This window comes from Mesoplodon mirus, assembly GCF_964341445.2.
Source record: "Mesoplodon mirus genome assembly, chromosome: 8".
NCBI classification, from domain to species: Eukaryota; Metazoa; Chordata; class Mammalia; order Artiodactyla; family Ziphiidae; genus Mesoplodon; species Mesoplodon mirus.
This window is the reverse complement of record NC_138984.1, coordinates 113,135,159-113,162,654: the sequence shown is the minus strand read 5'-3', so window position 1 is coordinate 113,162,654 and position 27,496 is coordinate 113,135,159. Positions and strand designations below refer to the sequence as shown.

Here is a 27,496-nt window from a genome sequence, read left to right as displayed (position 1 = left end):
CCAGCAGTGACGTCTTCTCAATGACTTCCTCCAGCACATTTTGTGGAGAGTCTTTGCATCAACAGTCATAAGGAATATTGGTCTGTAGTTTTCTTTTCTTACAGTTTCTTTGTCCAGTGTTAGTATAAAGGAAATTCTGGCTTCAGGATGAGTTTGGAAGTATCCCCACCTCTTCAATTTTTTAAAGAGTTTGAGAAGGATTGGTGTTTATTCTTCTTTAAATGTTGGGTAGAATTCTGCCAGTGAAGTTATCTGGTCCAGACCTTTTCTTTGTTGGGAGGTTTTGGTGATTGTTTAAAAAATTGTGGTAAAATACATTCTTTGTTGGGAAGGTTTTTTTGTTGTTTTTTGTTTTTTAATTTTTTTTACAACTTTATTGGAGTATAATTGCTTCACAATGGTGTATTAGTTTCTGCTTTATAACAAAGTGAATCAGTTATACATATACATCTGTTCCCATATCCCTTCCCTCTTGCGTCTTGTTGGGAAGTTTTTGATTACTGTTTCTCTCCTTGCTAGTAATAGGTCTATTCAGATTTTCCATTTCTTCATGATTCAGTTTTGGTAGATTGTTTTTCTAGAAATTTGTCCATTTCGTCTAGGTTATCCAATTTTGGGCATACAACTGTCCATGGTACAGTTGTGTACCTCTCTAATAACCCTTTTCATTTCTGTAAAATCCATATTAATATCCCCACTTTCATTTCAGTTATTTGAATTTTTGTTATCTGAGTCTTCTTTTTTCTTAATCTAGCTAAAAAATGTTTATCACTTTTGTTGATCTGTTCAAATAACTAACTTTTGGTTGTATTGATCTCTCTACTGTTTTCCTATTTTCTATTTCATTTATCTCTGCACTAATTTTTATTATTTCCTTCCCTCTACTATCTTTGAGTTTAGTTTGTTCTTCATTTTCTAGTTCCTTAATGGGTGAAGTTAAGTTGTTGATTTGAGATCTTCCTTCTTTTTTAATGTAAGCATTTACAGCTATGAATTTCCCACTGAGCACTGTTTTTGCTGCATTCCATAAGGTTTTTTTTAATATAAAATTTATTTATTTATTTATTTATGGCTGCATTGGGCCTTCGTTGCTACGTGCAGGCTTTCTCTAGTAGCAGTGAGGAGGGGCTACTCTTTGTTGTGGTGCACGGGCTTCTCACTGCAGTGGCTTCTCTTGTTGTAGAGCATGGGCTCTAGGCACGTGGGCTTCAGTAGTTGTAGCACATGGGTTTAGTTGCTCCACGACATGTGGGATCTTCCCGGACCAGGGCCCATGTCCCCTGCCTTGGCAGGCAGATTCTTAACCACTGTGCCACCAGGGAAGCCCCTTCCATAAGGTTTTGTATGCTCTGTTTTTGTTTTATTTTGTCTCAAGGTATTTTCTAATTTCCCTGTGATTTTTTCTTTGTCTCATGGGTTGTTTGGAGTATGTTGTTCAATTTCCACATATTGTGAAATTTTCAGTTTTCCTTTTGCTATTGATTTCTAGTTTCATTCCACTGCAATCAGAAAATATACTTTGTACGGTTTCAAGTTTTTTAATTTTTAAGATTTGTGTATCCTAACATATGGTCTGTCCTGGAGAGTGTTTCACGTGCACCTGAGAAGAATGTGTATTCTGCTTTTCCTGGGCAGAGTGTTCTGTATTATACCTGTTATGTTCTAACTATTATTGAAAGTAGGGTATTGCAGTATCCAACTACTGCTGTAGAACTATTTCTCCTTTCAATTCTGTTAATGTTTGCTTCACGTATTTAGGAGCTCTGATGTTTGGTGCACATATATTTATAATTGTTAATATCTTCTTGGTGATTGGACCTTTTTATCAATATATTATGTCCTTTTTTATCTCAAACAACAGTTTTTGACTTAAAGTCTATTTTGTCTGATATTAGATAGCCACCTCTGCTCTCTTTTGATTACTGTTTGCACAGAATACCTTTTCTATACTTTCACTTTCTACCTATACATGTCTTTTAAACACAGGTATGCAGGTCTAATTCAACAAGTAAGTGATATTTGAAATATCAATGTAATTCATCACATCAACAGGTGAAAGATAAAATCATATGATTATATCAATAGATGCAGAAAAAGCATTTGACAAAATCCAACACCAATTCTTTTTTTTTTCTCTCTTTTTTTTTGGCCATGCTGTGTGGTTTGTGGGATCTTTGTTCTGTGACCAGGGATTGAACCCGGGCTCTCAGCAGTGAAAGTGCAGAGTCTTAACCACTGGACCGCCAGGGAATTCCCTAACACCAATTCATATTAAAAACTCTCAGTAGGGCTTCCCTGGTGGCACAGTGGTTGAGAGTCCGCCTGCCGATGCAGGGGATACGGGTTCGTGCCCCGGTCCGGGAAGATCCCACATGCTGCAGAGCAGCTGGACCCGTGACCCATGGCCGCTGAGCCTGCGCATCTGGAGCCTGTGCTCCGCAATGGGAGAGGCCACAACAGTGAGAGGCCTGCGTACTGAAAAAAAAAAAAAAAAAAAACCTCTCAGTAAAATAAGAATAGAGGGGAATTCCTTAACTTGATAATGAACATCTACAAAAAAACCTACAGCTAACATCATACTTAATGGTGAGAAACCAGATACAAAGAACTCTTAAAACTCAACAATAAGAAAACAAAAACTCAATAAAAATGGGCAAAAGATCTGAATAGAACCTCACCAAAGAAAATATATAGATGGCAAATAAGCACGTGAAAAGATGCTCAACATGATAACTGCCAAAAATGGAAACAGGTGAATGTCCTAGGTGAATGGATTAAAAAAACTAGTATACATACATACAATGGGGTATTATTCAGCAATAAAAAGAAATGAACTATTAAGCCATGAAAAGATGTGGGGGAAACTTGAATGCATATTACTAAGTGAAAGGAACCAATCTGAAAAGGCTACATACTGTGTGATTCCAACTATATGATATTCATGAAAAGACAAAACTATAAAGACAATAAAAGTATCAGTGCTTGCCAAAGGTTTCCTGGAAGGGAGGGGTGAATAGTTGGAGCACAGGGGATTTTTAGGGCAGTGAAACTATTCTGTAAGATACTATAATGGTGGACAAGTGACATTACACATTTGTCAGAGTCCATAAACTATTTAATGCAAAAAATGAACCCTAATGTTAATGATGGACTTTAGTTAATAATAATATATAAATATCATTTCTTCTATTGTAACAAATGTGCCACACTAATGCAAAATGTCAATAAGAGGGAAACTGTGTGGGGGTGAGGAGAGATGGGGTACGCTTTCTGTACTTTCCCTCAATAATCCAGAAATTCCACGCCTAGGCGTATACCCAAGAGAAATAAAAACATATAGCCACACAAAAACCTGTACACAATTATGCATAGCAAGATTATTCATAATAGCCAGTAAGTGGAAACAACTCAAATGTTTATCAACTGATGAATGGGTAAATAAAAAGTGGTATCATAAAATTATTTGGAAAAAAAGAAATTAAGTATTGATAGTTAATATATGCTACATGGATAAACCTAAACACATTATGCCAAGTGAAAAAAGCCAGTCATGAAGGACATTTATTGCATGAATGCATTTATAGGAAGTGTCCAGAATAAGCAAACCTATAAAAACAAAAAAGTAGATTGGTGGCTGCCTACAGCTGGAGGGAATGGAGGTTGCGAGATAATAGCTAAGAGATCCAGGATTTCCTTTAGAAAACTAATTTTCTAAAACTGTTTGTGGTGAGGATGCACAACTCTGTGAGTATACTAAAATAGCCATTGAATCATATGGTTTAAATGGGTGAAGTATATGTAGATGAGTTAATATCTTACTATAACTGTTTAAAAAACCAGAATGGCAGATGAACCTATGAATACAAAAGTAGGTTGAAAACTGACAGATGAACAGAAAGATAGTAGAAAGATGGATAAACAGTCAGATAAACAAATAGTGTAAAGGTAGACAATGACAGATGGACAAATGGCCACATAGAAACACATACAGAAAGAGAGATAGGTGATAGGTAGATAGATAGATGGTGGGTAGTTACCTATATACTTGCATAGGGAGTTAGATAGATAGAGAGACAGGCAGATGGCTAGATAGGGGGATAGATAGATCGACATACAAGCATTCACACAGACAGACAGGTAGGTAATTAGGAAGAAAGAAACAAAAACAGAGATGTTAGAAAGTAGGCATAAATATAGACAAAAAGATAGGTAGAAAGCCAAAATGACAGACATACAGAGACCTGCAGATAGACAGTTACTAGGATTGACAGACAGAATGACACATCTACTGATAGTGCAAAGACAGACAGAAATATAGACTAATGGACACTAAAAAACATAGAAAGATAGACATAAGCACATATAAATATATGCATATATAGACAGGAAGATGGACAGAAAATAGAAAGACAGAAAAACAGACTGGCATGAAGACAGACACATGGACAATTAGAGAATTAGATATACAATTATTCTACTAATAGTAATAAGACAAACAGAATGACAGAGAGACAGACACACAGAAAGATACAGAAACAGAAAAAAATCAGGAAAAAAAGAGCCAGAAGGACAGATCAATATTATGATAGAGTGATAGATGATGAAATGGATAAACAGACATATTGACAGATGGACAGAGAGACATACTGACAGCTATATAGACAGACAGAGAGCAGAGAGAGACTTAGAAATAGAGAAACAGAAAAATAGGCAGACAGAGAATCAGACAGAAAACCAACAGAGTAAACAGACGGTCAGATAGGTGAACAGAGATTAAGACATCTAGACAGACAGAAGACAGACACACTGAAGGGATATAGACAAATAGATGTATAAATGGATGGACAGAGAAACAGACTATAGATGCAGATAAATAGAAAATAAATAAGCATTCAGACACACAGACAAGTAGATAAATCAGAAAGAAAGATGGACAAGGGTTCCACTTATGTGATGCTGGCATGAGAGGCTCTGTGGGCCATCAGAACAAGCAGAGCTGTGAAAACATTTAAAATATCTGAAAATAGTCCTAAGGACATACTGTACAGCAAATGAAGAGACTTTTGTTTTTCAGTTTTTGGCTGTCCCGTGTGGCTTGCAGGATCTTAGTTCCCTGACCAGGGATCGAACCTATGCCCTTGACAGTTAAAGCTCAGAGTCCTAACCACCGCCAGGAAATTCCCAACATTTATTTTTTAAATCAAATAACACTCAATAAAAACAACGACAGTCTACAGTGTTTGAGGCACAACCAGCTCTCTTCCTCCCCAGCCTTCTTAGTGTGCTGAAAGCTTCTCTCCAGGTGGTGGCCAAGAAGGCAGGTCTCCTCTCCCCTCAGTCCCCCACTGACCAGCGTTTCACTGGGAGAATCAGCATTTCTCATCCCCTGCAACTCCAGGTAAGGAAGCTAACTTCCTGGTTTGTGCAGCTGAGCAGTTGGGGGATCCCTTTGTCCACCCATCACCCAGAGAAGTGACCAAGGATACTTGAAAACAATCACCCTCTTACTTAAGAGCAAGGAGCAAACTATGGCCAGTCGGCTCACCACGCAAAGCAGGGTGGAGACAGCCAGAAGAGCCCTCCTGGGGTCAAAACACAGTGATCACAAATACACAAAGCACTCAACACAGTGTCTCTCTCTTTCTCACACACACCCCCCATTCCAATAAGCTTCATGCCCTCATATACTCACAGTGTCTCACACACAAACCCACAACACTAAATACAGTTTCATATACATGTGTCTCTAAACAATGTTTCACAAACTCACACCATTCAGCAGATTGTCTCACACAAACCCCAAGAAACAGTGTCTCACAAATAAGCAAAACACTACTAAACACAGATTGTCTCTCTCACAGACACACACAGCTAAACATAGTATCACACCACAAATCAAAACACTGTCTCACACATGGCAAAGTATTTCACAGGCACACACTCACGTGACAACAGAGTCTCACATACATCCTCCACTATACACACATCTCACTGCTGTGCAATGGCTATAATTAGAGACCCACTGTCTGGATGTACAATTGTACATGTATGTTATTGGTATGATTTTATAGTATAGCTTTGCTGTACAATAGATATAAGTTGAATAGCACAGAGAAAGAATGGAGGCCACTGGCTCTGTGAGGAATTAGGTGGAACAGCACCTGTTGAGCCTGCAAGGAGGGATGGTTTAATAACTCAGAGTGGTTCTGCAGAGGGGTTGAATCACAGCCAGCAAGTTCAAGGGACGCGGTATGTGGTTGGGAAACTGTTGGTGAGCAGAGATTGGAAGTTGATGGCACAACCTGGCTGGATGTTAACGTGAATATCATAGAGGAAGGCATCAAAGGGAAACTGCAGAGACACAGTAGGTGCTGTAAACTTAAAGAATAGAGTGTCATTCATTATCCCGTTATATAAAAGGTTAAGTTGCAACCCACTGCAGTCACCCGCTGACAGTGCACCCTGTGGGAAATTCAGGCTGAAAAAACACAGGATGAGGCACTCTGTTCTTTGGATAAACCAGCTCCTAGATAGTTAGATGCATATCTCAGAAAGAATTTCAGCGAGCCCAGATTCTTGCATCTTCCCATACATAGAAAAGCACCAAAATCTTTACCTTGAGGTATCTGTTCTTTGTGACTAGCAGTAGTCTTTTAACCAAGATGTATGCTTGAATACATGTATTCCCTAGCCAAAAACCTCATACATATATGGGCTCCTTCCCTGCCTCTTTGGAACAGTTCCCCAGAGCCATCTGAGAGGCTGTCTCCCAGGCTACAGTCCTCAGTAAGACCCTGAATGATACTGAAACTTACAACTCTCATGTTGTGTGTTTTTCTTCAAGTCGACAGTTTACAAGGAGAGAAGGTTGAATGGCACCCACGTGGGTGCGCATGGAGTGTACATTGAATGGTACAGATGGATGAGCAAGAGGTGGCTATTGATTCACACAGAGTGGGTGTGCAAGCGTGATATCTGAAAGACAGAGCAGGTGGGCAAGATGCAGACTTAGGTTGGGGCACAATGGTGCTCAAGCAGCGGTTTTGAATCAGCACAGCTGCTCACAGGTGCTGAAAATGAGAGTGGGTGTCCAAGGAGTGGAACTGGATGTTCAAAGAGCTGAAAGACAGTGTATAACAGCTGGAAATGAGGAGGCTCACAGGGGGTGTGCAAGGCACATAAGCCAGATGACTCGGTCGGTGTGCAGGCTTTTAGGTGCATGGAACACCTAGATGAGCAAGGACTCATGTTAGGAGGATGTAGAATGGGTGAGCAAGGAACTATTGTTTCTCTACGAGGAGTTGTAATTGAATGGCACAGGCTGTGTGCAAAGTGTGGAAATGGAGAGAACGGCCTGGTTGTGCAGCAGCTGCCAGGTAAACAGCACAGAGCGGGCATGTCAGACAAAAGCTGGACGCAGTACAATGGCTGTGCAAGGATTGCCATCGTCATGGGTCCTAGTGGCCACCTGAAAACACTCTTACGTCCCCCTCCAGTGGCAGGGCCGGGAGAAGGGGGAGAGAGGTTGTGGGTTGGGGAGAGGCAGGTCAGTCACAGGACGTACCTCCTGAGAAACTAAGTGTCCCCCTGGAGGCAGTGACCACCGGGCTGGAGAGTCTTCAGGAAGATGCCTTAGGTTGGCCTGGCCATTGCACACGCTCACCAAAACCTTTCTGCCACCTCTGGTGGGTGGGGTCAGCCCGGGCTAATCTGGTCCAGCTGGATGAGGTCTCTCATGAGGCCCAGTCATGGAAGCACCTCCTGAAAATGTTTTCTAAGTCCTCTCTGGAGGATAGAACCTGCCCGGTCCTAGATGAACATGTTGAAAAATGTTTTAAAGTCCTTCTCCAGAGGCCTGGACCAGTATTTCCCCAAAGGAATACTTCAGAAGTGTTCTGGGAAGCGTGTAGGGCGACCAGCCCCATAAAAACTTCGGCAGGGCCTGGGGACCTTCCCAGGCCATCAAGAGCTGGTCCAGCCGCTGTCCACCTCCGCAGGTGAGTTGGAAGCATCTTCTGAAGGTGGTTCAATAAAAAGGGCCACGTGGACACTTCTCGGCCCGTCTTGGCTGGCTTCATCTCCCCTCTGAAGCAACACAGAAAACCTTCTGGAGGTGCATCCTGCAACAGGGTCCCACACCCTCCTACAACCGACACAAGCTGACTTTGGTGGAGTCCCTAGCACCCTCCCCAGAACTTCCTGGCCCCCCTCCAGAGGGAGACAGAGACATCTTCATGGTGTGCAACCACTTGCACCCTGTGAAGGGTTGTGGTGGGACTGGGGCACCTCCTTGGCCTGACTGTACAAACTGAACAGTCCTGGCCCCCCACCCCCACCATTTGGACATTTTTTGGTGGAGGCTGCTCATTACTGAGACCCCACAGGACTGAGGCGTGACCAGGTGTGCAACCTCTAGGCCCCCTGGCCAACCCAGACCGCTGTCCCCACTCCAGGGGGTGGCCTGGAAATGGTAAGGGAGATTCATACGCTCACCAGGGCCCAGGTGTAACCATGCCCAGCCCCCCCCTTACTGCCCACCAGCGTGGACTGTGACCAGACTTGGTGCCCCCAGGGCCTGCCTGTCCATCCTGGGATGTCCCCACCACCAGAGGGGGACAGAAAACATTGGGAGACGCACTGACCAAGCAGAGTCAGCCAGGCCCGGGTCCCCCCTGTCAAAGATAAACACAGCGAGACATTCGTTAAAGCCAGAAAAGAGGTTTTACTCGGTAACTTCTGACAGTAGGGGATAGAGCTGAGCTCTGTTGCAATGAGTGCAGAGCTGATTTGGGCATTTTAGTGGAGGATGATGGAGGGGCGTGTGACGGCTGGGCACAGTCAGCGAGCGGAGGAAGTACACAGCGTTGCTCAGTGCAGATGCAACGTGCTCATCTGTGTTTGTTCACCAGCAGTTATGGAAGTTAGGACAGAGACTGGGAGACAGAGGCCTTATCCTCAGTGATTACATTTCCAAGGAACGGCTCTCAGGTCCTTGAGAGAGATGCTTCTGAGTTGCAAGAGCTACATACAGTTACAGACCCCTTTCAGTAAGTCCTCTAAGAAAGGGAGGGCAGGGGCCAACCGTCAGGTGTCGGCTGGAACAAATAGTACTCTTCATGTCAGCGCTGGGCGTTCCCAAGCAGGTGTTTTGTTTGGGGTGGGACCTGGGGTCATCCTAGAGACACATGCTGCCAAAAGCCAAGCCACAGTTTGGTCAAGTCTTTTAGTGGAAGGGTTTGGATGGAGTTGTTCTGTGCCACGAGTTCTTGCAGTTCTTACTCTCTGGGCCTCAGGGGGTGGGCCCCATGCAGCGGTGTGGGTGTGCATGGACAGCTTCCACAGTCGCCCCTCTCTGGCTGAATCATTCCAGGACTGTACAAAACATTGTGTGAGGTGCTCCCAATGCTGGGGAAGCCGGTCCCAGACATCCTCTCCAAGCCTCCCTAGGCCCAGAAGTGGACATGGAAACATTTTCTAAAGGGGCGTGTGATGACAGGGGCCCATGCGGGACTGTGGCTGGACCACCTGCCCCTCCACAGGCATCTCTGGCTGGCCACTCCAGAGACACACATCTCTGTGTGTCTCTGGAGGCACATCTGACCACCGAGCCACACCTAGGACTGTGGCCAGGACAGTGCTATCACTGGGCCTCCCTGTCCATCCCAGATCAGTCTCTGACTCCAAAAGGGACTTCGAAAAAATTTCAACAGACACACGTGGTGACCAGGCCCCACGCAGGACTGTGTCTAGGCCCCAGTACCACCCCGTGGCATCCCTACCCAGTGCTACGCACAGAGAAGACTTGGAGACATTTTCCACAGTGGACCAGGGCCCATGCCTGACCATGGTCAGGACACTCTATGGGGCTCCCTGGCCATCCCAGGCCAGTCTCCACCACTGATGAGAGCTTAGGAAAGTGGTTGGGTGCCGCCTCCAGTGACCTGCCCTACAGAGGACCTTAGGGAGTCTCAGTGGGCCCTCAGGGTGCATCTGACCTGCCTGCAGTGCCCCCTTCTCTGGTTGGGACATGAAAACATTGGGGGGCTGCACGAAATGACCAGGCCCACATGGCACACCACCAGGCCTGGCCACGCCCTTCTTGATTCTCAGTGGCTCCCCATCATTGGAACGGGTCTTGGGAATGTTTTAGGAGTGCCTTCTACGACTGGGCCCCATAAGGCACCCTTCCAGGGGCCTCTCTGGCCAGCTCAGACCAATCCCCATTTGTAAGGGGGATACAGAAACAACAGCTGAGATGAAGACTCCCTCTTGGAGCCTCCATGTCGGTCCCAGGCTGGTGTTCACCACCAAAGTGGGACATAAAAGTTTCCGGGAGCACATCAAAAACTGGACCTCACACATTACTCTCCTTGGGCAGCCCATGCTGACCTGGGCCAGTGCCCACATCCTTCAGAGGTGAACATCCAGAGGCCATCCAATGACCAGATCCACATAGGACCAGGGCCTGATCCTTAGTGCCCTCTCAGACCTCCGTGGCAGGCTCATGGTGGCACACACCCACCCTTTGAGGGGAACTTGGAAATGTTTTTGGAGGCACACTAATGACTTGAGCCCATGCAGGACCAGAGCTGTGTCCACGCTGCCCTCCCCTGCTTCCCATCTGGCTTGGGCCAGTCTCAGCCAGCGTGGGACTGTAGCAGGGTAACTGAGGACATGGGAAGGGACGTGACCCAAGAGTCGGCTCACCTAGCAAGCTGGGTGCGTGCGAATGTTTCAGGACTGCAAGCGTACTGATTGTTCTGGGCACTGACCCACGCATGTCCTCGGTATAATCGGGAGCGTAAGGAGGTGCATTGATTAGATGTTCAAGGCCGACACAGCCTGCGCTAAACAGAACCCTTTGTATTAGATAAAGTTATAAGTAAAGTACATCCAGCTCCTGAAATGTGCTTTTAATTACAAAAAGTATAATAGATGTAAGATAAAGCCTAAATAAATACGCCACAGTGGACTGAGGGCTTTGCCGTTTTGCCTGAGCGAGCAACAGCCCTCTACCACTGTGCTTTAACGCATACATCTCGTGTGTTGGACTCATTTTCGTCCCTGATTGAACAACTGCAACAGGGACTAGGAACACTCAGGTGGCTGCTGCTGACAGCCGGGCCTTTGTGGGACTGTGGCAGAGCCCAGAGCCCTCCCCAGGCCTCCCTGGCAGGCCGTTCACATCTCAGCCACTGGAGGGGGACTGAGAAACGTTTTGGGGAGGCACCCTTTTCATTCAGAGTCAGGTACCAGCCCAGGTCAACAGGGAGGCCCCAGGGGGCACCCCAGTTCTGGCCATGGTCCCACTTGGAGACTAAAAGGTGGGTGCACATTCTGAAGATATTGATGTCTCCCTCTTGAGGGGGTCATCACCAAGACAAGCCTGGAGGCTGCAGAGGCACCTTGGCCCTGGCTGTGCTCGTGCCTGGTGACTGGTCCTTGGAGACACCTCAAAACATTTCTAAGCCTCTCTCTGGTGTGGAAAGGCCTGGGCAGGCCAGGGAGGCCTGGAGAAGGAGCCTGGATAGGTCCTGGTATTGGGATCCCCACCCCCAAAGTTTCTAGTTCCCCTTTCAAGGCCAGGACCAGCCCCATTAGTACAAACAGGCCTGGGGAGGGCACTCTGACCACAATCCTGCACCAGTCCTGGTCACTGGCTATATCTCCCCCAAACATTTCCTATTTCCCCTCCAGAGGTGGGCATCACCTCAGGCTGGCCATGGATGAAGGGAAGGGCATTGCACCTCCCCCAAATTTTTGTAAGTTCCCTCTAAAAGCCAGCCCAACTTGGCTAGGCATGTAGATCTGTGGTAGGCATCCCTAGACTGGCACAGTCCCATATATGGCACATTCGACAGAAACACCCCTTAAATATCTCTAAGTCCCTCCAAAGGGGACATTGGGACAGGCTGGACAGGAGGATGGGGATGGCACCCTTAGCCAGGCTGCAGTGGTGCCTGGGGCCTATTCTTTGCATGCACTTCCAGAAAATTTATCCAGGGGCCATTCTGGAGGCGTGCACTGGCCTAGGCCAGCAAGGGACACATGGCAGTGCACACAGCCTGTTTGCTATCCTGTCTTTGTATGTTCTTTCCAAAAGTGTTTCCATATCCCCTGCAGAGTGGGTGACCAGCCTTTGAGGGCCACAGAGGATACCTGAGGCCCAACTGTACTTTAAATGGGGCTCAGTCATCAGAGGCACCTCTAGAAAAAATTTCCAATTCCCCTTCCAGAATGGGAACATTGGCCCAGGCCAGCCAGGGAGGTCTGGGAGAGTAGCTCAGTCCCTACTGGGTCCAAGTCATTGGGAGCACCCTGTGGAAAGTTTCCTAAGTATCCCTCCAGAGGTCAAGACCAACCAGCTAGATAGGGAGGCAGGAAAGACACATGTAAGTGTGTATGTATACTTTGATTTTGGAGATGTACAATAAGCAATTATAGATTTGGAGTGCTAAGGAAAATGTGAGCTGCATACACAAATTTGAGAGTTATAAGCACACAGATGAGAGTTGAGACTGGAGTAGAAAAGACTGCCTAGAGAGAGAGTATAAATTCCATTTCACAGAATCATTTCTACTGCTGTGATTTTCCCCTTCTTGTGGGATTTGCGCAGTTGTGTGCAGCCTATGTTTTAGGTAGTTGTTTGTGTCCCCTCAAAATTCATAATTTGAAATCCTAATGCCCAATATGCTGTTATTTGGGAGGTGATTAGAAAAGGAGGGTGGAGCCCCCAAGAATGGAATGAGTGCCCTTATAAAAGAGGCCCCAGGGCCTCCCTGGTGGCGCAGTGGTTGAGAGTCCGCCTGCCGATGCAGGGGATACGGGTTCGTGCCCCGGTCTGGGAGGATCCCATATGCCGCGGAGCGGCTGGGCCCGTGAGCCATGGCCGCTGGGCCTGCGCATCCGGAGCCTGTGCTCCGCAACGGGAGAGGCCACAACAGTGAGAGGCCCGCATACCGCAAAAAGAAAAAAAAAAAAAAAAAAAAAGAGGCCCCAGTGAGCTCCCTTACCCCTCTCACCATGTGAGGACATGACCAGAAGTCTGCTTCCAGCAAGCGGGCCCTCACCCAATCATGCTGGCACCCTGATCTCAAAATCCAGCCTCCAGAACTATGAGAAATAAGTTTCTGTTGTTTATAAGCCACCCAGTATGTGGTACTTTATTACAGCAGCCCAAACAGACTGAGACAGTGGTGTATCAGCTATCTTTTACTATGGTAATGCAATGTAATAAACCACATGAAAACCCAGTAGATCCCTAAAAGAAAAAAAATAATAAATAGTTCTATGTAACAAGTCTTGGAATGGTTACGAGCAATACTTAACGGAAACAGTTTTAAAGTACAGTTTTAATTACGAACAACAGCAAAGACATTACTCTACCTCTGGCCAACGGGGTTTACCAAGTTCTCCTTGGGCCACTGGGAGTCACTGGCAAGCGCAGGAGGTGTAGCGCTCAGCCTGCGTGACAACGCACTATCCTTACACCTGCTGGAGCGTGGGCCATGTGCTGTGGCCCTTGTAGGCAGAGGGGAACCGAAAGATCACTGGAGATCACCTCTAGGAGAAACTGAAGCTTAGAGAAGAGTGGGCAACTAACGGATCATGGCACCTGAAAGTGCAGGTGCAAACAGATACACCGAATGAGAAGTGGCTGCTCTCAAAACATTAGGAGTTAAACCATCAACCAAGGTTAGCCAGAGACTATTATTAATAAAACTACTAATAACGGCTACCCCTTTTAAGACGTTCCTACACTTAACCAGGTGAGACTGGAGAACACACCCCCAAGCCACCAACAAAAATCAGAGCCAAGGCTCAACGCGACTGCAGCGCGAACTCTCGCGAGAGAGGCCGCAGCCTCGCTCAACTAGGCGATAGCTCGAACACTCGCGAGAGCGGGCGCGACCGCGCGAAGGACTGTGGGAGCGCCGGAGGTATGGCGTCTCCGGCGCCGTCCTGGAGCTGGCTGGATCGACGGCAAGAACGCGACGTGCGCGAGCTCGTCCGCCTTGTGGCGGGCGTCCAGGACGAGGAGGACCCCAACTTCCAGCTCGCCTTGCACTTCGCTTGGTCCAACTTCAGGTAGGGACTCGGCACCGGAGCCGGGGACGGGAAGGGGTCTGGCGAGGTGTGGGGCGCGTGGCGCGACCGGCAGAGCCCCAGCGCGCCTTGCAGCTCCAGCTGCTTGGTGACCTCGCGCCTTCTGGGTCCCCGACGCGGTGACACACGCAAGCTCAAACAGTAGGTTGTGTGTTGCTGGGGGTCGTCCTCCAGTCTTAGAAGTGAGCCCCTAGGGAAGGGTTTTGTCTGTCCAGTTCCCTGCCCCGCCCACTGCGCTTAGTGCGGGCCACTGCCCATCAAACAATTTTTTGAATGGATGGGTGAGTAAAGTTTTAGAGCAAAATAATGGCCATACCCAATTTAAAACTGTATTCTCGCTGACTCTCCCTCCCTGCTCGGGCCACTCCAGATCTCTTTTACCCTGCTCTTTCTTTTTCCAAAACGCGTAGCATGACACATGGGATAACTTACCTGTTGTTACTGTTTGCCGTCTCCTCCCCTACCTTCATGCAGAATACAGCTTCCACCAGGGTAGGGGTCTTCGTCTGTTTTGTTCATTTCTTATTCCAGCACCTAGAACAGTTCTTGGCATAGAGCACACCAGGCCACCTAATGCAACTTCTAATACAGTTTTTCATGTAATTAATTTTTAAAGATTTATTCAGTTTAGGTACTTAGGTGAAGTCAGAGCTCCCATTTTTCTTTATGGAACATGTAAATTAGACGATACTGTTTTGATCATTACCTGTAATTAAATTATTATTTTAAAAAAATTATTATTAGAAGAATGTTAGTCATTGTTAATATTCTATCTGTTTAATTTCAATAGAAATCTTCTTGAATAGTAAACAGTTTTGCAAAATCTGTAATCTTGATTATCAACCTTAATGATCATAAAGTGCCTACTTGGTTTATAATAAGAATAGATGAGTCTAACAGCCCCCCCAAGTTTCTGAAATAAAATACTCAGTTCTTAAATGTAACTTATAAATATAACAATGCCTGAATAGGTGATATAAATAGAGAAATTTAAATGCTGTATCTCAAATAATTTTTTCTATTAATATTTCTAAATGACAGTAGGTAAGTGGACATCATTTTAGAGTTGGGAGAGACCTTGGCAGTTATTATCTACTTTTGCACACTGAGAAACTAAACTATTATAAGTAAAGTGGTATTCCACTCAGCCATTTAATGGGTTAGAATTAGATATGTTATTTAGTAGTATAATTTACTTCTTTTAAGTACAGATTGTGTGGCTTTGATACTAAAAGATGAAAAACGAGATGAGTGAGCTATACTCTAATTTCATGATGCTTTAATCCATCAGAAAAATGAACAATTCATGTTTGTTTTTTAAAAAACTGTGACCACATTCTAGGCCTTAGAAATTCATAGATAGGCGAAATAAAGCTTCTGTCCTTCAGTAAGACAGACAAAAATTAATTACGTATGATGTAGAATGGGGCTTCTTAACCTGAGGGCCTGAAGATAGAATTCATGTGTTACGGATTTGGACAAGAAAAAAATTACACTAATCTCTAACTAAAAAGTAGCATTTCCTTCAACTATGAATGAAAGCAACAAGCAGTTACTTATTGTATGACTGTGTCACCAGCAGAAATCACGTATTTCACTGCCATATTGTAGTTATTGCAGATATTTTTAAGTGTCATTTACTGTTACATAGTTATGAACCCACTGCTAGATTTTGTTATTTAATGCTGTAACAAAGATATATGTTTCTTACTGTATCACAAGCTAAAAAAATATTTCACAACTGTATTTCAGTATGCTTGGCTTCTTTTGTATTTCATTTTATGATTAAAAGCATTATCCTGAGAAGGGGTCCCTAGGATTCACTGGGCTTCGCTGGCATAAAAAGATTAGGAACCCCTGCTATAGAATGTGTTGTGCTGGACTTAGACACAGGGCGTTATGAAAAGACAGAGGAGCCAGAGGACAGGGTTGGGTAGCTTAGGACAGCCTGTGTCCTGTGGAAAGAATGCTTGAGCAGTCTCTCAGATTCAGTGGTTGTTTGCATGAATGATAGAGGTGATACAGGGAGAGAGGTGCACTCACTGGAAACATATAGCTGAGTATAGGGTGTCGGGGAGATGTGCAGGGCTGTGAGACTAATCTGCTTAGCTATATGACAAGATTGTTATGAGAATTACATTTTCTCTTTTAGATTTCATCGTTTCTTAGATGTCAACAGCCACAAAGTAGAAAAGACAATAGAAGGGTAAGTTTATATGTGTGTGTATATATGTGCATGTTCATATATATATGAATTTTCTTATAGACGTTTTTGTTTATATAGCTTTACAGTTATCGGTTGATTTTTTTTTAACGTTTTAGGATTTATGAAAAATTCATCATTCATTCTGATCTCAGCAAAGCTGCTAGTTGGAAGAGATTAACTGAGGAATTTCTTAATGCATCACTTCCAAGCATAAAGGAAATCAAGGTATGCTATATTGTGAGATCTCTGTTGTATTTTACTGTTTCTAATCTGATTATTGTCAGCCTGTTTCTGTTAACATTTAAACATTCATTCTGTTTTAGTATTGTCCACTGACTAGAACCAGAATCTCCTGGAAATTGACTTAGGTGTTGCCATCAAATCCAGTGTGTCTCAAGCTTGTGATGAAAGAAGTATGTTCTTGTTTAATCATCTTAGCTCCAACCTACTGTGGAAATTGAGAGCAGAGATTGGCAGAAAAAATAGCACTCTCTGGCTATCCTTCAACTTTTAAATGACTTCTCTGCACTTGGCAATAATAATTATCCATATATTGCTCACTAGATGCCAGGTGCTTTTCTGAGGACTTCCATATTCTGTCATGGGTCCCCAAGACCACCTTTAGGCTCAGTGATTCACTGGGAGGATTCATAGAGCCCCCTCAAAAAAATTACTCTCCTGTTTGTTATGGTTTATTACAGTGAAAGGATACAGATTTAAAATGAGCAGAGGGAAAAGGCATGGCGTGAAGTCCAGGAGAAACCAGGCACAAGCTTCCAGATGCCCCTTCCCAGTGAACTTGCATGGGGCTGCACTTAACTCTCCCAGTGACAAAATACTGCAAACTAGGGAAACTCTCCTGAGTCTTGGTGTCCAGGATTTTCTTGGGGGTCAGTCACATGGATATGCAGTGCCCATGTGGCTGACCTTAGCTATTCAATCTCCAGCACTCCCAGAGGTCAAACCAACGACTTCAGGCCTACAAAATCATTCACCATAAGTCACATTGTTAGCATAAACTGTCTGGTCAGGCTGATACAGTGTGGCCCAAAGAATGGCATACAAATAATACTGTACTAGCAGGATATTCCAAGGGCTCAGAGGATATCTCAGGAGCCAGTCAAGGGCCAGTCCTGAAGATCTTTGAGATGTTCAGGGTTTGGGCAACCCAGGCCTCCTGAGTTTAGTGCATACATATATTAACTCAATCTTCACAATAACCTCTGAGGAGTATTCTGTTATTGATAGGCTTTCCCTTTGTCTGCACTGAGTTGGTGGCCTAAGAAAGAAAGCTTTAGATAATTTTTTAAACTGTCCATAAGTTTAAGGAAGGGCTATAAAGGTATTTCTGGAGGAGAGAACTGCATTGCTGTGAACCCATGCCCTAAGGATTAGAAATACGCTTCTGTGTATTGTTCCCGCAAGGATCATTTTGAAAGAGAAGGAGGCAAATCTTTTTTTATATCTCTTCTTGACTCATTTTGTATAGCTTTCTGGGTAGACTATAGAACTTAATAATTTAGGCACGATGACACCATAATATTAATAATAAACAAAGGCAAGCACTTTTAGGGCATTTACTACGTGCCAGGCACTGTTAGTCCAATAAAGACCATCTTCAGTACATACTGTTACTATGATTTTGCCAGGCAAATGCCCTAATCTCAGTTTCATCTGTACCAGTGAAAATACCTACGTGGTGCAGAATAATTAAATGAAACAGTGAGTGTCACTTCTGATTCCTCCTTTGACCTTTTTGTTGCCATCTTTGGTTAGTTTTCTGTACACCCCCAGTCACAGGGCTCACTGAACACAGTGGAACCACACACCCTAGTTCTTTGGTGGCACATCCTGTACCTGCCCTTCTCCTCGTGCCTGAGGAATCTCATCATTTAATGTTAAATTCAAATACTGTCTATACGTACTTTTTTTTTTTTTTTTTTTTTGCTTTATAACAAATTTAATCAGTTATACATATACATATGTTCCCATATCCCCTCCCTTTTGCATCTCCCTCCCACCCTCCCTATCCCACCCCTCCAGGCGGTCACAAAGCACCGAGCTGATCTCCATGTGCTATGCGGCTGCTTCCCACTAGCTATCTACCTTACGTTTGGTAGTGTGTCTATACGTACTTTTAACTTGTTTATTACATTATTGTTTGTTTCCTATCTTCCCATTGACATAGGAGTTTTACAGGTGTAGGCTTTGCTTCTGATGTGTTCTCAGGCACCTAGAACAGAGTAGACCATAGATATTTGTTGAAGAAATAAATCTGTGTATTCCTTTCCGCCTTGCTGTCCCTCTCTGTCCTTGGCTTCTTCCCCACTTACACAGGCAAAGTTGGTTGGTTGCCCTTTTCTCCTTTGCTGTGGCGTCTTTGACACATCTCTTGTAGTGCAGCAATAACGTCACATTTTTTCAGCTTTATTGATATATAACTTACTGTAAAATTCCTCCATTCTGAATGTACAGTTCACTGATTTTTAGTAGATACGTAGTGATGCAACCACAGTCCAGTTTTAAAACATTTCCGTCACCCCAGAAGTTCTCCTCAAGCCCAGTTTTTTTGCAGTCAATACCTGCTCTCACCCCAACCCCACACAACTACTGATCTACTTACTGTATGTATAAATTTGCCCTTCTGGACATTTCGTATAAATGAGGTTATACAATATCCAGTTTTGGTTTTGTTTGTTTGTTTGGTTGGTTTTTTTTGCGGTACGCGGGCCTCTCACTGTTATAGCCTCTCCCATTGCGGAGCACAGGCTCTGGACGCCCAGGCTCAGCGGCCATGGCTCACGGGCCCAGCCGCTCCGCGGCATGTGGGATCTTCCTGCACTGGGGCACGAACCCGTGTCCCCTGCATCAGCAGGCGGACTCTCAACCACTGCGCCACCAGGGAAGCCCAATATCCAGTTTTTGTGTCTGCTTTTCTTTCATGATGTTTTTGAGGTTCATCCATGTGTAGCATGTGTCCATGTTCTATTCCTTTTAATTACTGAATAGTATTCCATTGTATGGATATGGCCACATTTTGCTTAATCACCAGTGGATGACATTTGGATTGTTGCCATTTTTTGGTTAGTATGAATAATGAACTGCTGTGAATATTCTCATATGAGCTTTCTTCACGCTTCTTGGTAGATTTCTAGGAGTGGAAGGGCTGGTTTAAATGGTAGGCTTAGGTTTAACCTTTAAAAAAACTGCAAAATTATTTCCCGAAGTGGCTGTATCCTTTTATATTCCCACTAACAGTGTTTAAGTGTTCCAGTTTCTCCACATCCTTTCCAACACTTGTTATTGTTTGTCTTTTTGATTGTAGACATCCCAGAGAGTAGGTAGTAATGTCTCCTATGGTTTGATTTACATTTCCTGAGTGACTAACGATGTTGAGCATTTTTTCATGTGCTTTTTAGCCATTTGTATGCCTCTGTGATATTCATTCAAGTCTTTTAACCATTTTTAAATTGGATTGTTTGTCTTCTTATTAAATCCTCAGAGTTGTTTGTGTATTTCTCATGCAACTTCTTCATCAGAAAAATGATTTATAAATATTTCCCTCTAGACCCTACCTTATCTTTTCATTTTCTGAGTGATGTTTTTTTGAAACTCAAAAACTTTTTTCATTTTAATGAAGCCCGTTTTAGCTGTTTGTTTCTTTCATGACTCATGCTTTTGATGTCATATCTAAGAACCCTTTGCCTAACCCAAAGATATACTTTTCTCCTCTGTTTTCTTCTAGCACTTTTAGTACTTGCACGTAGATTCGTGACCCACTTTGAGTAAATTGTTGTATATGTTGTGAGGAAAGGATCTGAGTTTGTTTTTTTGTTTTTGCCTACGAAGATATTCTTCTGTCCTATCACCGTTTGTTGAAAAGGTTATTCTTTTCCTATTGAATTGTCGTGGCAACTTTGTCAAAAACAAATTTACCGTATAAGGATTTACGGGCTTTCAGTTGTTTCATTAATCTTGTATGCCTGTCCTTACACAAATACTACATAGTACACTGTCTTTATTACTGTAGCTTTATAGTAAGTTTTGGAATTGGGTGATATAAGTCCTCCAACTTGTTTCTTTTTCAAAACTGTTTTGTCTATTCTAGACCCTTTGAATTTCCATACACATTTTAGGGTCAACTAAACTTCTGCAAAAGCCAGCTGGGGTTTTGGCAGGGATTGCATTGAATCCATAAATCAGTTTGGGAAGTATTGCCATTTGTTAGGTTGAATTGTGTCCCCCAGATAGATATGTTCAAATCCTATCCCCTGATAATCTGTGCATGTGACCTTATTATAGGGTCTTTGACCATGTAAGCAAGTTAAAATGAAGTCAAACTGGATTAATTCATTGATTGGTGTCCTTATAAGAAAAATAGAAATTTGAATACAGAGACATACATGGGGCAACACCATGCAGTGAAAGAGGCGGAGATTGGAACAATGCAGCTATGAGCCAAGGAACGCAAAAGATTGACAGCAACCATGAGAAGCTAGGAAGAGTCAAGGAAGAATTCTTCCCTTGAGCCTTCAGGGGAAGCATAGACTGCCAGCACCTTGATTTCAGACTTCTAGCCTCCAGAACTGAGAGAGGATAAATTCCTTTTGTTTTAAATCACATGGTTTGTAGTATTTTGGGAGACCTTAGGAAACTAACACACAGTCTTAACAATATTAAATCTTTTTTTTTAATAACGCAGTGTATTTATTTATTCATTCATTCATTCATTCATTCATTCATTCATTTATGGCTGTGTTGGGTCTTCTGTGCGAGGGCTTTCTCTAGTTGCGGCAAGCGGGAGCCACTCTTCATCACGGTGCGCGGGCCTCTCACTATCCTGGCCTCTGTTGTTGCGGAGCACAGGCTCTAGACGCGCAGGCTCAGTAGTTGTGGCTCACGGGCCTAGTTGCTTTGCAGCATGTGGGATCTTCCCAGACCAGGGCTCGAACCCATGTCCCTTGCATTAGCAAGCAGATTCTCAACCACTGCGCCACCAGGGAAGCCCCCAGTATTAAATCTTTTAATCCACAAATATGAACTCTCCATTTACTTAGATCATTTTTAGTTTTTTCACCAATTACCTCATTTCTTTTACATTTATTCCTAAGTATTTTATTCTGTTTGGTGCTATTATGAATGGAATTGTCTTAATTTCATTTGCGGTTTGCTTATTGCTAGCATGTAAAAAATAGAACTCATTTTTATATTGATTTTTTTTATACCTAGCCTTGCTAAACTCATTTATTCTAGTAATTTTCTTCTGCATTTCCTTAGTATTTTCTACACTTAGGATTGTGTCATCTCTGAATAAAGACAGTTCGACCTCCTCCATTCCAATGGGAGGTGTCTTTTTGTTTTTTGTCTTATTGCACTGGTATCAATACAATGCTGAACAGAAGCCAAAGTGCACATCTTTGCCTTGTTCTCAGTCTTAAAGGGAAAGCTTTAGTTTCAACCATTTATTATGATGTTAGTTTTAGGATTTTCACAGATGCCCTTTATCTGAAGGAGGATGTTCCTTTGTATTCCTAGTTTGGTGAAAGTTTTTATCATGAATGAGTGTTGGATTTTGTCAAATTTTTTTCTGTGTCTTTGAGATATCATATCTTTTTTTGCCTTGAATTCTATTCGTGTGTCTTAGTCAACTCAGGTATTTTGGTGGCTTAAAAAACCAGAAATTTATTTTCTCACACTTCTGGAGACTGGGAGTCTAAGGTCAAGGTGCTGGCCAATTTGGTTGCTGGTAAGGACTGTTCCTGGCTTGTAGGTGGCTGCCTTCTCCCTGTGACCTCACATGGTGGAGAGAGAGAGAGCTCTCTGGTCTTATCCCATTGGACCAGTGCTCCACCCTCACGACCTGATTACCTCCCAAAGGCTCCATCTCCAAATACCATCACAATAGGAGTTAGATTTTCAACATATAAATTTGAGGGGGACATAATTCAGTTCATAAGATATGGTGTATTACATTAAATGATTTTTAGTTGTTAATCTGATTTACTTGTGTGGGGACTGAGAAGTACATTCCTATTTAAGCTCTTTTCAAGACTGTCCTGGTTTATACTTGGTGTGGGCTCTCTCATCTCTGCACATGAACTCAGTCTCCATTGGCCAAAGATGTGGGTGGCTTGGGTCCACTCCAGTCTCTGCTGTGCACATCACAGCCTCTAGTCAACCCAAGACATGTGGAGAGCTTAGCAAGCCCCCTTTCCTTGTCTTGCAGCCAGGAGCTCCCTGATAAACCCTCAACTGTTCTGCTGGTCCACTGCTTGCCCGACCCTCAGGCCTGCAACTACTGGTTTCCCCACTCACTTGCCACTGCGATCGCCACTAAGACAATGGCAGCAAAGCTGCTAGTGTTCACTTGCTGTCCAGCCCTGGTTGCAGTACCACCCCGATGGAGCTGGTGGGAGAAGGGAGAAAGCTTTAGGCGTGCATGCCTCAAACTCCCACTGTTCTTACCTGAGGTCATTTCCATGGATAAACACTGCATTTGTATGCCTGTGCTTGATCTGGAGCACTGAAATGGTTGTCTTTGGCAATCTTGTCCAGACTCACAGTTACTTTCTGGGGAGAAGATTTGAAGGCCATCTTCCTCCATCATGCCAGAAGCGAATCTCTAACCCCACTTTACTTAGATTTACAAATAGATAGACATAGTTTCCATAAGAGTTACTCAGTAAATGACACTTTACCTCCAGGCTTGAAACGATGTTTGGCAAAGGAGAATTGGGGGTTATTTGTTACTCTAGAAGAAATAAGCAAAGACTTTGGCATATCTGTAAAACCCCACTGGAACTAGGAATTCTGGCTCTTTGTAGCTTTGGACTTCAAAGGATGTGGAAGTGGAAAATTATTTCTAACTTTGAGATTCAAGGCCACCTCTGATATAATGAATGTACAGCACATGGAATTGCTCTTTCAATATATATGTACATGTATTTTTTGACTTTCCATAGAGTAGCAGGGATTGTGCAGGTCTTTATAAGACAGACTATGAAGGGACACATGGCTGATTGAGAGATGGAGCTCTAACTCTTTACTTTCATCTCTTTGCAAACAGGTAGCATAAAAGAGCAAATTAACCCGTGTTTTAAAGGTTAATTGAAGTATAATTGACCTACAACACTATGTTAGTTCCATGTGCACAATACAGTGGTTTGATATTTCTAGTTACCATATGTCACCATACAAAGTTATTACAATATTATTCCTATGTTCCCAATGTACGTTTCTTCCCCGTGACTCATTTATTTTGTAACTGGAAGTTTGTACCTCTTGATCTCCCTCACCTGTGTCACTTATTCCCCATCCCTTTTCCCTCTGGTGACCACCTGTTGTTCTCTGTATCTGTGACTCAGTTTCTGTTTTGTATGTTTGTTTTGGTTTTCATTTGTTTTGCTTTTTGATTCCACATATAAGTGAAATCATACAGTCTTTGTCTTTCTCTGTCTGACTTATTTCGCTTAAGCGTAGTATCCTCTGGATCCATCCCTGTTGTCGAAAAAGGCAAGATTTCATTCTTTTTAATGGCTGAGTAATAGTCCATTGTATGTATATACCACATCTTTTTTATCCATTCATCTATCAGTGAACGCTTAAATTTCTTCCATATCTTGGCTATTGTAAATAATGCTGCAATGAACATAGGGGTGCATATATTCTTTCAATTTAGTGTTTCTGTTTAGTGGAATTGCTGGATCTCATGGTGGTTTTTTTTTGTTTTTTTCTTTTTTGGTTGTGCTGCGCAGCTTGCAGGATCTCAGTTCCCCGACCAGGGATTGAACCTGGGCCATGGCAGTGAAAGCCCAGAATCCTAACCATTAGACCACCAGGGAACTCCCTATTTTCTATTTTTTGAGGAAGCTTCATGCTGTTTTCCATAGTGACTACACCAATTTACATTCCCAACACCAGTATACAAGAATTCTTTTTCCACATCCTCGCCAACACGTCTTATTTGTTTTCTTTTTCCTAATAGGCAGTCTGACAAGTGTGAGGTGATATCTTGTGGTTTTAATTTGTATTTCCCTGGTGATGACTGACGCTGAGCATGTTTTCCTGTGTCTGGCTATTTGTATGATTAGCCAGAAAATGTGTATTCAGATCCTCTGCCCATTTTTTAATCTGATTGTTTTTTTTTATATTGGCTGTATGAGTTCTTTGTGTATTTTGGATATAAACCCATTTCGGGTATATGGTTTGTAAATATCTTCTCATATTCAGTAGGTGGCCTTTTCATTTTGTTGATATTATCCTTCATTGTATAAAAGCTTTTTATTTTGTGTAGTCCCATTTGTTTATTTTTGCTTTTGTTTCCCTTGCCTGAGGAAACATATCCAAAAAATATTGCTAAGACTGATGTCAAAGAGTGTACTACCTATTTTTTTTTAGGGGTTTTATGGTTTCAGGTCTTATATTTAGTCTTTAATCCATTTTGAATTTATTTTTGTTCATGATGTAAGAAAGTTGTCCACTCTGATTCTTTTGCATGTAGCTGTCCAGTTTTCCCAACACCATTTATTGAAGAGACTGTCTTTCCCCATTGTATATTCTTGTTTTCTTTGTCATAGAATAATAGCCCATATAAATGTGGGTTTATTTCTGGGCTCTCTGTTCTGTTCCATTGATCTGTGTGTCTCTTTTTGTGCCAGTACCATACTGTTTTGATTACTATCACTTTGTAATATAGTTTGAAATCAGGGCGTGTGATAGCTCAAGCTTGGTTTTTCTTTTTCAAGATTGTTTTGGCTATTTAGAGTCTGTTGTGTTCCTGTACAAATTTCAGAATTATTTGTGCTAGTTCTGTGAAAAGTGCCATTGGTGTTTTGATAGGGATTACATTGAATCTGCAGATTGCTGGGTAGTGTGGTCATTTTAACAGTATTGATTCTTCCAGTACATGACCACTGTAGATCTTTGCATTTCTTTGTGTCACCTTCAGTTTCGTTCACCAGTGTGTTATAGTTTTCCAAGTATAGGTCTTTTACCTTCTTAGTTAGATTCATTCCTAAGTATTTTATTCTTCTTGATGCAATTATAAATGGGATTGAGTTCCTAAATTTTCCTTCATTAGTTCATTGTTAGTGTATAGAAATGCAACGGATTTCTGTATATTAATTTTGTATCCTGCAACTTTAGTGATTGCATGAAATAGTTTTAACAGTGTTTTGGTGGCATCTTTAGGATTTTCTTATATATATTATCATGTCATCTGCAAACAGTGACAGTTTTACTTCTTCCTTTCCAATTTAGATTCCTTTTATTTCTTTTCCTTCTCTGATTGCTGTGGCTAGGACTACATTGTATGAAAGTGACAAAAGTGGGCATCCTTGTCTTGTGTCTGATGTTAGAGGAAATGCTTTTGCCTTTTTTGTAACTTTTTTTTTATTCAAACGAAGTCACAAAAATTATAATCATCCTCATCAGTTTACTCAGTCCCATGGAATTAATTTTTTTTTCATCTTGATCTTTTGTTAGCACTTTTATGAATTCATCAGTTTTCCATTAGAGTTCTGAAAATGCTTATTCAGTTCAGCAGTATAGTCAGTTGCCAGAAACCTGTACTTGTCAGAGTCTTTTCCATGAATTCCTTGAAGATGAAACCCTTTTATAGGAACATTTTTGCAAAAGCATCAGAGTACACTCAGAACTGTCTGTAAATGACAAAACACTTAAAAATGACCACGGTTAAAGATTTGATGAAAGTTCATAATAATACAATTGACAAGGAAACTTAGTTATTTCTGAGATATACATTTTAAAGTAATAACTAGAATCATGACTTATAACCTTATACCAGAATATATAAGATTTTTAGGAATTTCATGTAATGTCTGAAACATTTATATTAACATATTTCCATACAAATATTTTTGATTTCCTCTTTGATTTCTTCAGTGATCTCTTGGTTATTTAGTAACATATTGTTTAGCCTCCATGTGTTTGTGTTTTTTACATTTTTTTCCCTGTAATTCACTTCTAATCTCATAGCGTTGTGGTCAGAAAAGATGCTTGATATGACTTCAGTTTTCTTAAATTTACTGAGGCTTGATTTGTGACCCAAGATGTGATGTATCCTGGAGAATATTCCATATGCACTTGAGAAGAAAGTGTAATCTGCTGGTTTTGGATGGAATGTCCTATAAATATCAATTAAATCTATCTGGTCTATTGTGTCATTTAAAGCTTCTGTTTTCTTATTTATTTTCATTTTGGGTGTCCGTTGGTGTAAGTGAGGTATTAAAGTCCCTCACTATTACTGTGTTACTGTCAGTTTCCTCTTTTATAGTTGTTCACAGTTGCCTTATGTATTGAGGTGCTCCTCTGTTGGGTGCCTATATATTTGTAATTGTTATATCTTCTTGGATTGATCCCTTGATTATTATGTAGTGTCCTTCCTTGTCTCTTGTAACATTCTTTATTTTAAAGTCTATTTTATCTGATATGAGTATAGCTACTCCAGCTTTCTTTTGATTTCCACTTGCATGGAATATTTCTTTCCATCCCCTCACTTTCAGTCTGTATGTGTCCCTAGGTCTGAAGTGGGTCTCTTGTAGACAGCATATATATGGGTCTTGTTTTTGTATCCATTCAGCTGGTCTGTGTCTTTTGGTGGGAGCACTTAATCCATTCACATTTAAGGCAGTTATCGATATGTATGTTTGTATTACCATTTTCTTAATTGTTTTGGGTTTGTTTTTGTAGGTCCTTTTCTCTTCTTGTGTTTCCCACTTAGAGAAGTTCCTTAGAATTTGTTGTAGAGCTGGTTTGGTGGTGTTGAATTCTCTTAGCTTTTGCTTGTCTGTAAAGCTTTTGATTTCTCTGTTGAATCTGAATGAGATCCTTGTTGGGTAGAGTAGTCTTGGTTGTAGGTTCTTCCCTTTCATCACTTTAAGTATATCATGCCACTCCCTTCTGGTTTGTAGAGTTTCTGCTGAGAAATCAGCTGTTAACCATATGGGAGTTCCCATGTATGTAACTTGTCGTTTTTCCCTCGCTGCTTTCAATAATTTTTCTTTGTCTTTAATTTTTGCCAATTTGTTTACTATGTGTCTCGGCGTGTTTCTCCTTGGGTTTATCCTGTTGGGACTTGCTGCGCTTCCTGGACTCGGGTGGCTATTTCCTTCCCCATGTTAGGGAAGTTTTCAACTATAATCTCTTCAAATATTTTCTCAGGTC

At 42.5% G+C, this 27,496-nt stretch overlaps 1 protein-coding gene across 1 annotated transcript in view; it reads left to right on the top strand.

Annotated features, from left to right (window-relative positions):
• The first annotated feature begins 13,922 nt into the window (after positions 1-13,922).
• Positions 13,923-27,496, top strand: part of TUBGCP5 (tubulin gamma complex component 5) — a 54,746-nt gene continuing 41,172 nt past the window's right edge. Inside the window, exons 1-3 of the mRNA XM_082630340.1 lie at positions 13,923-14,088; positions 16,259-16,312; positions 16,429-16,537. Coding sequence (XP_082486466.1) covers positions 13,943-14,088; positions 16,259-16,312; positions 16,429-16,537 — 309 coding nt within the window. The 5' untranslated portion in view covers positions 13,923-13,942. The remainder of the gene's footprint in view (positions 14,089-16,258; positions 16,313-16,428; positions 16,538-27,496) is intronic.